Genomic DNA, 15,000 nt, shown 5'->3' with positions numbered 1-15,000 from the left:
GTGTGTGTGTGTGTGTGTGTGTGTGTGTGTGTGTGTGTGTGTGTGTGTGTGTGTGTGTGTGTGTGTGTGTGTGTTCAATGGAGTAGCTTTGCATCAGGCCGTTGACATGAAACCGTGACTATGAAGTTAAAGTGCTGAAGTTTCATCTTAAGGGGAGGGCAGTTGTTTACATTTACACTGTTTTGATTTGAATACAGAAGGACGATGATCATAAACATATGCAGCTACAGAAACCAAACCCAGAAGAGATTTAGGGTCAAGGAGAGGAAATTGTTTATGATCTTTTTCTTCTCAAATCAAAGTTTAAAGTTGGTACTGTAACCTCATAATTGTTTAATTTGAAATACAATGTGATTGAATACAGAACCAACATAATGAAACAATTGTAATTTCAGTTTCAAACATGCTGTGAATGTAAATATCTTTGGGATTCTTTATTTGTATACTGCAAGAGTAACCTAATAAAAAAAGAGGGATATATTAGTATTATAAGTGTGTGTGAAGTTATGTGTATCGCAATAACCATGGAAGTTTGATGGACAAATACCACAAGTTTGATAGAATGTAACCTAATGCACACACGCTCTATTTACAGTAGAAGTGACTTTGTGACATTTACTTTCTGTCAGTCTGTTCAAACATCTCCCTCCTCCTCCTCTCCCTTTATCTCTGTCTGTCAGTTACACTGCCAAGGTTACCAGTCCCTCTTCACAGCCTTCGCACCACCTTGAGCCATTGTGTGCATTCACAGAACACAACCAAGAACTGATCATTCTCTTCTGTGTATGGAAGCAATGCTCAACCAAACAGTTATTCGAGCCTGTTGTTAATGATATCATATAAAAATGCATTAAGCCACGAACAAGAGGCAGCTTTCAGGCGTGGAGTCCAAAGATGCTGTTTAGAATAAAGCGTGATCAAAGGGGGCATCTATCTTTTTATGACACAATTATACACGGTGAAATCAAATAAATGCCTTTCTCACCTTCCAGTTCATCTTTTGTCACGGTGATCGTCCTCCCTCTGTCCACTTTGACCACTGAGAGATGGAGGGTGGCAGAAAGAGAGAGGTTGGGGAAAGAGGGAATAAAGAAGATGGTCATATCAGGGTAATGAAATTATATGAGAGCCCATGATAATACTATTAGTGGTACTGTTAGAGGAGCAGCCATTGGTACGAGAGCCAGAGAAGAGGAGAGAGAGAGGGACATGGAAGGGTGGAGAGCGGCTGGAGGCAAGTCAACCTTCTGCCTGTCCTTCATCGCGCTTAATGATCCGCAGCATCTGACCAGAGCACATCTGTCCACACACACACACACACACACACACACACACACACACACACACACACACACACACACACACACACACACACACACACACACACACACACACACACACACACACACACACACACACACACACACACACACACACAATGCCCTTCTTTTGATCGTTCTCATCCCCTGACTTCATAAAGTATTTAAAACCTAAATACCTTGAGAGTAATCTTTAAAAAAAACTAAATGTCCCACTCCAGGACGCAATTAAGAATCAATTGCTGCAGGAACCTTCAGGCTTTATGAAAGGAGACCCACATCTACACACATCTGTTTTCCTCTGATAGTGCCAATAGCTCTGCAGGTGTAACCACTGCAACAGAGGCAGATGAGGTGAACTAACAGCAGGGTGAGTCACTCACACATCGCTGATGCTCTTTGTAGTGGCAGATGCAACGGGGTGACATATTACAAACCTTGAATAAATGAGTGGGGCGGGGGGGAATAATGAATGTACATGCTTCAAAACAGGTCACCAGGGGTCATTGGATAGTTTGACGAGATGAAAGACATGTGAAGTGTGCTTTGACCTTCACGGTCACCAGATCTCCACCCAATTAATGTACGATGTTTAGAACGGAAAAACATTTCAGAGTGTTTGTCAAGGACCACCTTACATGTGATTCAGTTCAGAAAGCATGAAGTCATGTGGACTGACAGGTAACTCATTGATTGGAGAGTTTTGGCGATTGTTATTCTGCATCATCAGCGCTTCATGGACCCATGTGTAGAATCAAATCGTGGGGATTAACAGCAGGCCATGCTGCACCACATGTTCATTCATCTTCTCAGATGTGCCACGAATAAATCATTGAGTATGAGCATTAATAAAATAGACTGCCACTGTACCTTGCATGTGAATATGAACAGGTAGAAATGAGGCAAAAAAAGAGGTGCCTTTTAATGTCACGTTACAGTTGGGATATTTCCTGTTTATTTCACTCACTTTTTCCTTGTGACTTTTAAAGTACACAGTGTAGGTCACAGGATAAGCACGCCTCTGTTTTTAATAGCTTTTCTGATTGAAAAGCGTACCTGGCTACTAGATGCTGTCGAATACATTTGCGGAGATTTCCTGATCAGCATATTGACTTAAGAGTGGTTCAGCTTTTAGATGGATGCTCAAATCCCATATTTACAATCACAAAATCCTGTGGTTGGTGTGTTCAACTTCTACAAATGAAGCTGTGTTTTTCACTGCTTGGTTTTTCTAGAGCTGTGATGTCTTTTTGTAGATGTCAATTTGTCCGTCAGTGTGTTACCTGTGGTCCTGGTGTGTTGCAGCGGGTCTGCAGTGAGGACGGGCTCGGTGGCCTTGGAGGGGCGTCCTGCTCCAGCCTGGTTCACAGCACGAACTCTGAACTGGTACAGAGTTCCCTCCTTTAGCCCGGACACAGGGTAGTAGCACATTTTCTGAATATTTACATTGCAGCGCACCCACTCCCCTTCCCCGACAACACATCTGAAAGACGTAAGGGAGAGAAAAATATAGTAAGAAAGACATTTGAGTGAGAACTAAACAAATAACAAAATGTTTGAACAACTTTGGGTGCAGTCTGAAAGGTGTAACATTATAAAAAACAATTATGAAGACAATTATGTTTTGCAACAACAACAACATATCTGAGTCAGAACCTTCTCACTTAGACCCTCGTTGTGACCAAAGAACATCACTTGAAAAATAATGGTCCTCAAAACAAAATAAAAACGATTTTAAAAGTAAAATAAGGGCTCAGATACAGAGCCAACGACAAATTGTGGCCACTTGCAATAAACAAAGACTGAAAATAGTGCCATTTTCTAACCATAGGGTAGTTGCTAGGGAACTGGGAGGTATCTTACATTTTCCTCGGCTCAACCAAAAACCAAAAACATTCAAGAATTATACTTTGTATACTGAAAAAGTGCCCAACCACAAAACACAAAAATATGAGTTCAATTGAACAGAAACGTGAAAATGCACACAGTAAATAACATTAGTTTCTCTTCATCAACAAACAGACACACTCAAAGACACACACTTACACACACATCAGTACAGGCGTGTACAGGACTATCCTGATTGATTGTTGTTGGTGATAAGTGCAGCATCTGTTCTCCTGCAGGTTTTGACTCTGCTGTTGACATAGTGTCGAAGGCAGATAATTACTGTGTACACTATCCATCTCATGTGAACTGTGCCAAACAAATACAAACCGGCCTCCACTTCCGCCATCTTCATCTGCCCCTCTCTAATTTCCTCACCGGCAGCACGCAAAGCAAAGATAGTGTTACCGTATAGTCGAATTGTTGACTTGCAATACAGGAAATGGCTGATTCAATCTAAAATAAGACTTTCTTAAATGGAGAAAAAAATCAATGTGTGTTCAATCCAAAAGATGGGAATGGAAAATCTAATCCAGTGGGAAAACTTTTCATCTATTCTCTCAATTTACCAAAGGACCTCTTTGTTTCTAACGAGGCACCAATACATCCATCCACCAGCTAAATAAATCGAATAGAGACTAATACCTCAATCAAATTTTCCACCTGTTTTGTCTTGTGTAAGCATAATAAATATCTTTGCGTTTAAACTTATCATGAGTTGCTAATGATGATTATTATATTTTCAACTCTCCTTTTTTTCAATGTCTCTACTGATCCAAACCCTTGTCATTCTCCAGATGTTACAGAAGCTGTAAGTGGTTCAGATTTAAAGTCAGTATTCACCCTTGGAGATCACAAAAGGTGAATAACATACGTAATTGGAAAACTTCGCAACTAGCTCGATAATCAGATTGAAGTCCTAAAAACTTTCCCAGACAAATTCAGAGTTTCCAGTCCATCCTCACCTCTCCACATAGTAACCCTCCACAGATGAGGCTCCATCAGCACTGGGGGGCTGCCAGGTCAGGAAGACGTAGTCCTTGTTGACATCAGACACCTTGACGGCCAGAGGAGAGGCGGGGCCTCCCAGCACCGCCGCTGATGCATCTGCACGAGGAGGACAGACGGTAAGAGGAGAAAAACTGAGGAAGAGACTGTAGATATATTGCGGAAAGAAGATGAATATGAGTCCAAGGGGACAAAGAGAAAAGTTTGGCAAAGAGTAATGATAATCTTGAAGGGAAAATGGAAGCAGAAGATGCAACAACAACAGCAGATGACGAGAGGAAAATGTCATTTTAGAAATATTTATATATAAGGTATTCTAGCTCATGGCTTCCATACATTATTTGAGAAGTGATGGCTAAGGCTGTAGGATGTATATTAACATACGTTACTCAATATATTTTAGGCAATCACAACCAGCGGATGTGAAGAGACGGAGAGAAGGCAGAAAAATAAATGAGGAAATTCTGCTAAGCGGATTGAAGAAACCTGTCCTTGAGGCTGCAAATATTTTTTTTAACAAAAGACTCAAGACAACATAAAGCACATCTATTTCTTGTTTTAAATTTGCATTGCCCTCCTTTCCTCTTTATTTCTCATTTGTTGTTTCTCTCCTGTACTGCCCTTTTTGTAATGCAAATATGACAGATGAATGAAGGAGAAAACCCACAAGCAGGAGCGATCGCTGATTCCCTAATTAGTAACCCTAGTTCTGGTGAAAAAAACATCCTTAAGAGAGGGATAGACCATTTTAAAGCAGCTTTGGAGGAATATTCACCTTGCATTAAAGTGTTTGCATACATCTGTATGTTTGGACGAGAATATGTTAATCTTTGATGTATGTGACTGCGTTCAACAAGTTGATGAATAATTCAATGCACATTATACTCTGACTGCGGTGGTTAAGGTACAATACATACAAGAGTAAGCACTGGAATTATATTGAAAGATGCCAAGCTGCCTTGCAGAGCTGCCCAGACACATTTCAAATGTTTGATGAGTCAAGTGGGGGTCGTTTGCATGCGGGAAACAATGTTGGAGAGAAAATAGCAGTCTGTAAAGAATATATAGTTTCATTGAACAAAGTGAACAAGCCCTTTTCAGAGGAACAGCTTGATTGATTGAGCAATTTCCCCCCTATGAAAATTTTCTGACAGGAAATGAAAGTAGCACCAATTTCTGTTTAGTACAAATGGTGTTTTGAGTTGGTTTCAGTCAAAACACAATTTATCCAGCTTGGGACAACAAATGATGACTCCATCCTACAAAAACACAGTTCTTTTTGTACGCAAGGGTCTGGAGGTCACTCAAAAGCTTCTGTCAGCATTTTCAGAATGAGACCATTGGAAAAGCAGCTTTGCAGGCTGTTTAGAAACACAGTATGAATGGTTTCTGATGTAATCTGGTGTGACAGCGATTTACAAGCCTGCCCAGAGCAAATATATATAAAAAACATCTTAAAAAGGAGTTGCTTAACTTTTTGGGCTGTCTGTGATGACAAGACAACTTAACCCAATGTGTGTGTTTTACACTTTGTTTTCAGCATGTATTTCGAAATCAACAACATGTCAGATATAACATTGTTTGTCATAACGCTATTAAATTACCTTTAAAAAGGCTGGGAGACATACACATTTTATAGAGCGCTATCTTTTCCCCATTGTTTCCAGTCTTGGTGCAAAGCTACCTCAAAGTATTGAGAGTATTGGTCTTCTTTCTTTTCCAGAAAGAGGATAAGCATATTTCCCTGAATGTTGAACAAATGTTCTTTAATGTTTACCGATCCAGTTCTACTTTAACTTACTAGCCTTCTCCGCGACTTTTAGCCATGCCACAGTTTTCATTATAGCTGGAAAAAGCTATTCAGAGAGATTGTGTAGAGTTTTTTATTTTATTTTCGGGCTTCAAGGTTGCACCTTAACTGTCACGATCCTTACCCCTTTATTGTCAAACACAGTAACTTGACACCAAAGCTACATCATTATTAAAGGACCAAAGAAAAAGCAGTTACTATATAAAGCTGGTCCTCACCTACGATATAGACGAAAGCACTGTGTTCCTGGATTTCATCACAGGTCCTCAGTTGGATGGTGTAAACACCTTCAAGTTCCTTGTGTGCAGCCTTAAAAGTGATGGAGGCGTTGTCATCAGCTGTTTTAATGTCTACGGTGTTCGACGGATGCAGCTGTATGCCTAAGGAATGACAAACAATGAACTGAAGACCTTAGGCATGCATTTATATAGTCCAACATCTGGCTCATCTTTATACTCACCATCTCTAAACCATGTGGCATCCTGCAGGGAGGGCAGCAGAGCCGAGGTGAAGGTGCATTGCAGCGTGAAGCTCTCACCCTCTCTCACCCATGTTGGGGGGAAGGTGCTGCCAAACTGGGCTGCATTCTCATATTTCACTATTATATAGGGGTGGAAGAGAGGTGAAAAGCTGTAAAACTGGCAGACAAATCGGTAAGATAGAAGAAGAGTAAAAATGAGGGCCATGAAAGAAAAATGATAAGGAGCACTTTTCATCATTATACACACACTCGCTTTCCTCACTGGTGTTTGGCAGAGATAAATATTGATATCGAAAAGTGGCCCCACTCGAGATAGAGCCTTATTGCAGCAACAAAAACACATATATTCCACACAGTAATCGTTTTGTGTGTTGATGCACAGACTTCCTTAGGGCCACTATAAAGGAAAGAAAATTGAGGGATAAAGAGTGGAGGAGTCAGGAAGCAGAGGATGTGCAGCAGGTAGGAAGACTGCTGATTTCTGAAGATAAGAAATGAGAGCTCATTCCATCATCTCCAAAGCTCTGTCAAAAAAGCTCTATTACGTATACCAGTTTATGCAGTTTTTCCTTTACTCTGCAAGTTCCACCTTCCTACTTTTCTCTCACTACAGGGGCATTGAGAGAACTCAACAAAGAGGATCTTAATGAACTAAAAAGACCATCTGATGCTGACTTGCACAGCCATAAAAGTCAAAGACCCACAGCTTTATTTAAGTGCAAAGAAACCAAGGACAGCCAGGGATCCATCCCCTGGAAGAAGAAAGCAGAAAAAGAAGCTGAGACTTTTTTTTATGAAAGAGAACAATTCCTGACAAGTTATTCCTTCAGCTGCCATTCTCCTATCACTTGTCAAAGCACTGAATCAATACAATCTGGAAGTGAGAGAAAGGTGTGCCATGAGGTCTTGTTTCAATGTCAGGGAAACATCTGAGAGACTGTGACAGGTTTCTTATGATGATCTTGTTCTGCTTAGAAGGCTATCACAGGGATGTGCGTAGCTTCATCAAAAAGGCGCTGCTTGCATCTTTGTTTCCCATCATTCAAACCTTCCTTCAGCACAATGGTGATAACGATACATTTACCACAGTGGCGCTTTTGTTTATTGAGTGATTGATGTAGGAAAATATGATCTGCTCCATATGAGATAATCAAGTATCAGTTATACATCAAATTAGCAGAATGCAATCTTTCAGCACATACACGCAGCATGGAGGCCATTACATGCTGATGAAGCTTCAACAGTGATTGCCACTTCATTCTTGGGCGTGGAGAATGTATTTCAATCAACAGCACTCCTGTACATTTTACTTCATCTTCACAAGAACTCTATTAGCAATATAGGAACATCCCTGGATAAGGAATACTGATCTTTAAATGCATTTATCCTGGTAAGATAGACTTTACTTTGGCAGTTTTATCACTTCTTTAAATAATTTTAAAGTAATGCTGTCAAAATTATCGCGTTAACGGCGGTAATTAGTCTTTTGAATTAATTGCGTTAAAAATATTTAACGCATTTAACGCATACGTATGTGCAGCCTGCCCCATACATCCCACCATAACCAGTGGCAGCGCTGGGGTAGGCTACAGCCATAACAAGAAATGGCTTAGCCCCACCTTAGCCCCACCATGAAAAATTATGTTAAAGTAAGCAAAATAAAGTCCGCCAACTCGCGCCGAGTAAATTGCACAGATAGCAATTAGTAAGATTGATTTCAGTAGTCACTTGTCTGGAAATACCGAAGACTAGAAACGGTTTTGAAAACTTTTGGCACGTAGTGATCGTCTTCTCAATAGAACATCTTTGATAATGTCTTCTGGCCAATCAGAATCACGATAACGGCGTGGTGTTGTTGCAGGAAGTCCTGACGGAGAATACTTTTGCTGTACATTACTATATACATCAATACAACATTACGTGTTGATAGAAATCAACACGTAATGAAATAAGACCCCACGGTTTGATGATTGATAGGTGTGTGGGCTGTCTTTCATTTTGACACACAGAACAATGTTATAATAAACATACATACATACTGTATGTTAAATGGATATATCCGCCTTCTTTCATTTATCTTTCCATTCCCACAACAATATACATAAAGAAATGGCATATTTTGGACATAGTTCGAATGGTGATTAATCATGATTAATGAATTTTTAAGCTGTGATTAATCTGATTAAAACATTTTTTTAATCGTTTGACAGCCCTATTTTAAAGTAAAATGGACTATATTTTGTGTCAAATGTTTGCACTATATTTTTTACAACTTCTATCAATCATTTTATTATGGTCAAGTAAATATGGTAATTCGGGTTGAAACAAACTTTTTAAGAGAAGGAAATTATTGAAATCACTGTGAAAAGAAGAATGACTTAGTTAAAGACATCATAGTCACCAATTAAATGACCTTGACTTCCTCCCTAAGAGATTTCACAACATATTATCATGCTTTTCTACTTTTTCATCTGATAGAAAACAGTCATAACTCACATTGCCACAAGAGGTCCTTTATAGGAAGAGAGTTTATTTAGGCTTGTGAACAAGTGACCAATGCTTTTGTTTTTCTGGTAATAAACTCTCTATTTTAGGCCGAATAACAGTATGAGCAGTCAGGAGCAGCTAGCCTGATCCGAGCATATGTGGCTGAAAATGTTATGATCCCCACACATGGTGGAGACTAATCTAGGCCGAATATAAGATGCTCCACAGCTTGGAGCAAAACATAATAAATCCCCTGCTGTCCCTGACATGAAATATAAATGAATGTAATTTGTGTTCAATTGGAAGCAACTTTTTCCGCAACTATACTTTCTGGCATGAGCATACACACCCACCCACATCAAAACAAAAGAAAAACTCCCACAACAAACAAACACAGTCAACTCGCTGCGCCCTTTCAAAGCATCCATATCTTTCTTTATGAGGTGCAGCACGGACAGCAGAGCAGAGTGTCGTGTCACAGTCTTCAAAGCTCACCCAGCAACCTCCCACCCACCCATCCTCGTTTCTTGTGGAGGGAACAACTTCAAAGGGTGGCAGAGAAAATGAAAGGGGACACTTTTCATTAGGTCCTGGCTTGAAACTTACTGGGGGTCTTGGAACTCTCTGAACCAGCCACTGCTCCTTGATATGCTGAATCGCAGGTCGGCAGAGCGGCAGAGCGGGACGGGTTGGAGAAAGGCAGCCAGGGTCAGAGATTGTGACAGAAACAGAGACGTTGTAAAGTGAAAGAGAGAGACACAGCATGACAAACCTAACCTGGCAATGGCACATTCATGCAAGTCACATCGAATATTCCCTTTAACCTATTTTTAACAACCTGAAGTAAGAAAGTGAAATACAGATGAGAAGGAGAAGATATGAAGAGCATCATTAAAGCTTTCACAATCTAATTGATCTACAACATTAGGGAACTTCACTGCATGCCAGGCGCTGAACCCTTTTAAGACAGGTTGGGTCATTTAAAAAGGTTTGAGGAAAAATCATTATTGTGTATATTTCCCAACTCTAATGATGTAGATGTTTTCCTATACAGTATGTCACCACTACACCCACTGTCCTCATTATAATTCATAATGCAAGAGTTGTGCAATGATATCTGTTTTTCTCATCATTATGGTCTGGTGTTGATTTTCATCCAAATAGGAAATGCATATAGAAAAACAAGAGTAATGAGGATGGGTTAAAAGTGAAAATAGTATTTGAATTAAAAGTTATTCCCCCCCCAAAAAAAGAAAAAGAAAATCTGACTTGAGCAATGACAAGATTGAATGTATTAGGAGGCTCAGGCTGGAGATATGGATATGTGGTTAAAATGTGGCCCTGGCGGTGTCAGCACCCTGAAATGCTAATATTATAGCCTGACAAATGTTGGTTTTCCAAGGCAGAAACAATATAATAATGCAATTTCAAATATTAAAAATCTAATAACAAAATATCAGCTGTTTCACATTTCAAACTTCAACCAATAGCATCAAACATTCCTGATAATAACCTTTGATTAGGAGGTTAGAGAGATGTTGCCAAGCTGTGTAATGAGCAGTATATTGTACAATATAAAAATAGACCTGTCAGTTTCTTGTTATATATCGACCGAAAATATACTTACAATATTAATATATTTTTCCAATTGATCTGATGGGCTTTATAATGAGGCCTTGGCATGCAGTCAATGCCTCAGGAGCTGCAGTTGTTGAAGGCTAATAAAATAACACCATTTTATGTTTGCACAAATCACAATGAAGAGACGCGCCCACATTTTGTTCCCATAAAACAGAATTTGTAAACTGTTTAGCTGAGGAGAAGAACACAACCAAGTCCTTAACATTTAATAAGAATTGTTACCATCAAATCAGAGAAACAGGGCTCAACGAAGTTTAGACTAAAGCATTAAAATCAATAATGGAGGTTAATTTCAGATCAGTTGTAGACTTGACTTATATTAAGGGGTCTTTGACATTGTCTCATGATGATTGTAATCCTATGTTACTCTCCTCATGTAATGTTTGTAGGATTCTCCTTATTTTTGTCTTTTACCAGAAAAGGTTTAAACTTGATCATTATCATAAATCCATTAGGCTACTTAATTTGTTCCCCTTCATTTGTACTATCATTTAGCCTCATAGCCATGGATGTATTAAGCTCATAGCCCCTTCAAAACATTAAGATCGTCCGCCATCTTTAAAAACGGAAGGTTGCGTTTAGTTGCCTAGCAACAGCTTAACCACCTGCCAAACTAGGGGCCGTGGCTTCGGAACACAAGCGTGATGCTAAGGCTAGTTTACTAATAGCGGCTAGTTAAAACATGTTAGCTAGCTAGCTAATTTCCAAAATCTGATAACAATATAGCTGCCTTTCTCCTCGAAGGTCAAAGGTCTACACTTACAGAAGTTGACGCAAATATGGGAACATTCCGGCCCAAGTGGAGTGCTAATTAATGGAATCAGTGGACATGCTGCCCAATGAAGCTAACGCATCAGCGGCTACTAAAGTTGATGTCGGACAGGTACTGCTACCTTTCCATAGGCCCGCCCAGACTGCAGCATGGATATGTATGTTATACTTACAGCATCCATCGGATTGTTTATTCAGAACTTTTAAGTCCTCACTTGAAGTATTTGACAATGTCTGGGTGGAATAAAAGCCACTTTCAAGACACATTCTGCATTTGTTTCTGCAGTTTTGATACAACATCCAGGAGCGCCAGAAACAGCTGATGGCCTGTGAGAGACCTTACCTGCAAGATCAGAAAACTCCTGACATCCTGAGACGCTTCAACTCCATGGCTGACTTCAACTAATGGTGAGTGAGCTGTTTTCATGTATTTGTTAAAACTGGCATTGGTTGTAACATTGCGCAGAGTAAGCAGAATCCCTCTGATTTCGTTCAGCATGTTATCCTCAGTGGTGTTGCATTTTGGATGACAGAGTGAGCAGCTCCATTGTGAGAGGACGTGTGTTTTGCTCTCTGATCTGTGTTGCTGCTGGGCTGTGTTCCGTCATTTGGTTTGTAGCTTGGTGAGAGCTCTTGATCATCTTGCTGTTTGGTTATTCCTTCATGTTCAACAGTCTCTAAGCTTGTCTGTAAACCTTGTGGACCTGCTTTTATCCTGTGACTGTTTGTTTAAATCATATTTAATGCAATGATAAGGTTGTGTGACGTTTGACATTAAGTAAAGTGAGATCAACTATAACATGTTTGAAATATGTTTGGTTTGATATTTGTGGATAGGATACTATTATGTATAGATCTATACTTCCATGCAAGTTGCACTATATTATGTTATTCATGTTATTTTGTTCTTAAACAATGACCATTATTTATTTATAGAATAAGACTGATAGTCAGCCCAAAAGTTACATATCATTCTACAGTTAGATCCTTAGAGTTGTTTATTTAACCAGTTTTTTTTCATCAACATTTTATCTGATTAGGTAACAATTTAATGAATAGAAAAACAATATTGCAAATGCAACATAATTCAATAATTTTGTGTTTTCTGTATTATGCATGATTGTTTATCATACCTATACAACAAAGACACTATTAGGCTTCTTATCATTTTATTTATCTTTGTTAAAGTTACTTATACTGACTAGTGCATGTTTTTCAGTCAATGGTGTGTGTGTGTGCACCAAGTATTGAACACCTTCATTGTGTAAATCCTGCTGTATTAATTACCTTGGGAGCTATAATAGGCGCTTTCACACCGGAGTACGTTTCCCAGGAATAGTTCCGATAGTTCCTGGGATTTTGCGTTCACACCAAAAAGATCTGGAACTAGAACTTTTTTTTGCAAAGTTTTTCACCCCTTTTTAGTCCCTGCTAGAGAGCAGGGACTTTCCTGGGGAGAAAAAGGTTCCAATTTCTGATTGGAAGAAAAGTTTTTGTGAAGCCGCCATTTTATTTGCTCGCATTAGCATTATTACCATTAACATTAGCCCAGCGCACAAACAGAGAGAGACTAACTTATGGCAACACAAAAGAAAACATGGGAGTGGTGGAGTGATGAGGAGTTGTCGGCGCTTCGTGCGTTGAAGCTTCCCATTCACTTTGAATGGGGTGACGTCACGCTTTGCCGAACTGCATTGTGGTTCCGTCGCGGCGCTTTGCCTCCGTTGCTCGCTTCGAAAGTTGAGAAAAGTCCAACTTTTCAAGCTTCGACGGAAGCGTCAGCCAATCAAATCATATGCCAGTACAAGCGCTAGCCAATCAAACCGTGTGCTTGTGTCTCCGGGGTGGGAGATTGATGTGATTGGTTGTTGGTCGAGCTTCAGACATGCCCACCGACCAGCTTCAACGCAAGCTGCCGTGTGGACGCTGCGTTACTCGGAAGGCTTCAGTAGAAGCCATTCCCCAACTCCGGGGACTTCCGGTCGGGAGTATACGCCGTGAAGTTGTTTGCGGCCTTTCAGTAAACCCAAAGCAGAAGAAGACGAAGAAGAAGAAGAAGAAGAAGAAGAAGAAGAAGAAGAAGAAGAAGAAGTGACGTCAGCAGCTCCCTCAGGGACTTATTCAGGTGTGAATGCGATTTTAATACTGTAGATAGTTCCAGGAAATAAAAGGAGGAAAAGTTCCGGGAACTATTCCTGGGAAAAGTGCTTGGTATGAAAGCGCCTTTTGATTTTTAAGCTTCTTTGATGATTTATTCAACTGATATCCCCTCTCAGTGTTTCAGTGACCCATAACCATTGTATAGCCTGTCTGGATAACTCTTGTATCCCTATCTTTGTACCAGCCAAAAGGGTTTTCCAGCAGGGTGGAGCTGATATGAAATCTGAAACTACTCACAGTTCACAACAAGTGTTCCAAATGTCATCGCTTCCCCCAGGGGACTCTTGGCCACCACTTTATACTTTCCAGCATCATCAGGAGAGCACCTAAGGATTTAGACATTTATGTAACAGCAAAAACTGCAATAAAAGTGTATCTGCGGTGTTACAAATCTGTGCTTGTGGTATACTTAACTCTGTTTTGATGGCGGTTAAATGAATCCCGCAAAGACAACATAAAGAACAAAGGATGCAGTGCCTTAAGACCAAATCACAAACTAATTGACTATCTTCATTCTTTGAAATCAGGTTATGGAGCAGAGTTACACCAGCATTCAATTCTCAGTTTGACAGCCACGTTTTATCTCATAACAGCACCATTACCTAACCTTACCCATACGTTTCTTGAATTATTAATTTAATCTTAAATTAATTATTTGGAGAGGTCACGCAAGCCACACATGCCTCGTCTTACTCACCCATGCTTCATACTCATTCTACAGCTTTCTGGACAGACATTTTCATCCTTAATTAGCAATTTGAGGCAGTGACCTACCTTCTGATCTCCAGTGAGTTTACACCAAATTTTTGCTGAAGACTGTAGTTCCATGGTTGGTCAGACATCCTCAGTGGCCAACCATCCTTAAACCTGAGGTAGGAAGTTAGAAATAGCTAAGAGAGTGTATTATTTTTGAATATCAAAGGAGTAGTTAACAATGGGCTTTAAGATTTTTTGTTTCTGATCTTACCAAATGATTAGTTATGGACATCTTTCACTAATCAAATGTGAGTTTGCTGAGTCTATGGCTGAAGTCGAATAGTCCATTTAGCTTATACCTTCCTAACGGAGTGAAATTACCCGGAAGTACGTCAGTGGCAGCCATGAAAAGTGCCGTTCGAATTCTCTAGATGATAGGAAAGGAGGTTTCAAACTTCCATTATAACCTCCTTTAACTTAGGAAGCACTGGACCTCCCTCACCGAAAGGAAAGGAGAAAATGCTGCCCCACAATGCCTTGCAGCCGCAGCATTTGCCGTCACACAACAGTCGGCCGTTCACGGAAACAAACGATTATGACGGAGAAGTTATATCGTGAAAGTTACAGTGCTTATTAAGCATTTTAAAACGTATGTGGTAACTTGCCAAAGTTCTTTGTTTTGAACGTTCATCAGTATTATAATCAAAAAGAGAAATATGAACGTTAGATTTTACTGAAAT

General features: G+C 39.9%; 1 protein-coding gene across 1 annotated transcript in view; it reads right to left on the bottom strand.

The window, feature by feature from the left end:
- Nucleotides 1-708: 708 nt before the first annotated feature.
- LOC104960525 (myomesin-3-like) overlaps nucleotides 709-15,000 on the bottom strand; it is a 32,231-nt gene continuing 17,939 nt past the window's right edge. Inside the window, exons 6-14 of the mRNA XM_010788609.1 lie at nucleotides 14,339-14,431; nucleotides 13,802-13,890; nucleotides 9,599-9,643; nucleotides 6,485-6,622; nucleotides 6,243-6,404; nucleotides 4,172-4,313; nucleotides 2,603-2,802; nucleotides 977-1,039; nucleotides 709-779 (exon numbers count right to left, since the gene is read on the bottom strand). Of these exons, the coding sequence (XP_010786911.1) occupies nucleotides 709-779; nucleotides 977-1,039; nucleotides 2,603-2,802; nucleotides 4,172-4,313; nucleotides 6,243-6,404; nucleotides 6,485-6,622; nucleotides 9,599-9,643; nucleotides 13,802-13,890; nucleotides 14,339-14,431 (1,003 nt within the window). The remainder of the gene's footprint in view (nucleotides 780-976; nucleotides 1,040-2,602; nucleotides 2,803-4,171; nucleotides 4,314-6,242; nucleotides 6,405-6,484; nucleotides 6,623-9,598; nucleotides 9,644-13,801; nucleotides 13,891-14,338; nucleotides 14,432-15,000) is intronic.

This window comes from Notothenia coriiceps, unplaced genomic scaffold (genome assembly GCF_000735185.1).
Source record: "Notothenia coriiceps isolate Sejong01 unplaced genomic scaffold, NC01 NC01_scaffold00001407, whole genome shotgun sequence".
NCBI classification, from domain to species: domain Eukaryota; kingdom Metazoa; phylum Chordata; class Actinopteri; order Perciformes; family Nototheniidae; genus Notothenia; species Notothenia coriiceps.
Note: the sequence above shows the minus strand (reverse complement) of the source record. Positions and strands in the feature narration are given on the sequence as shown.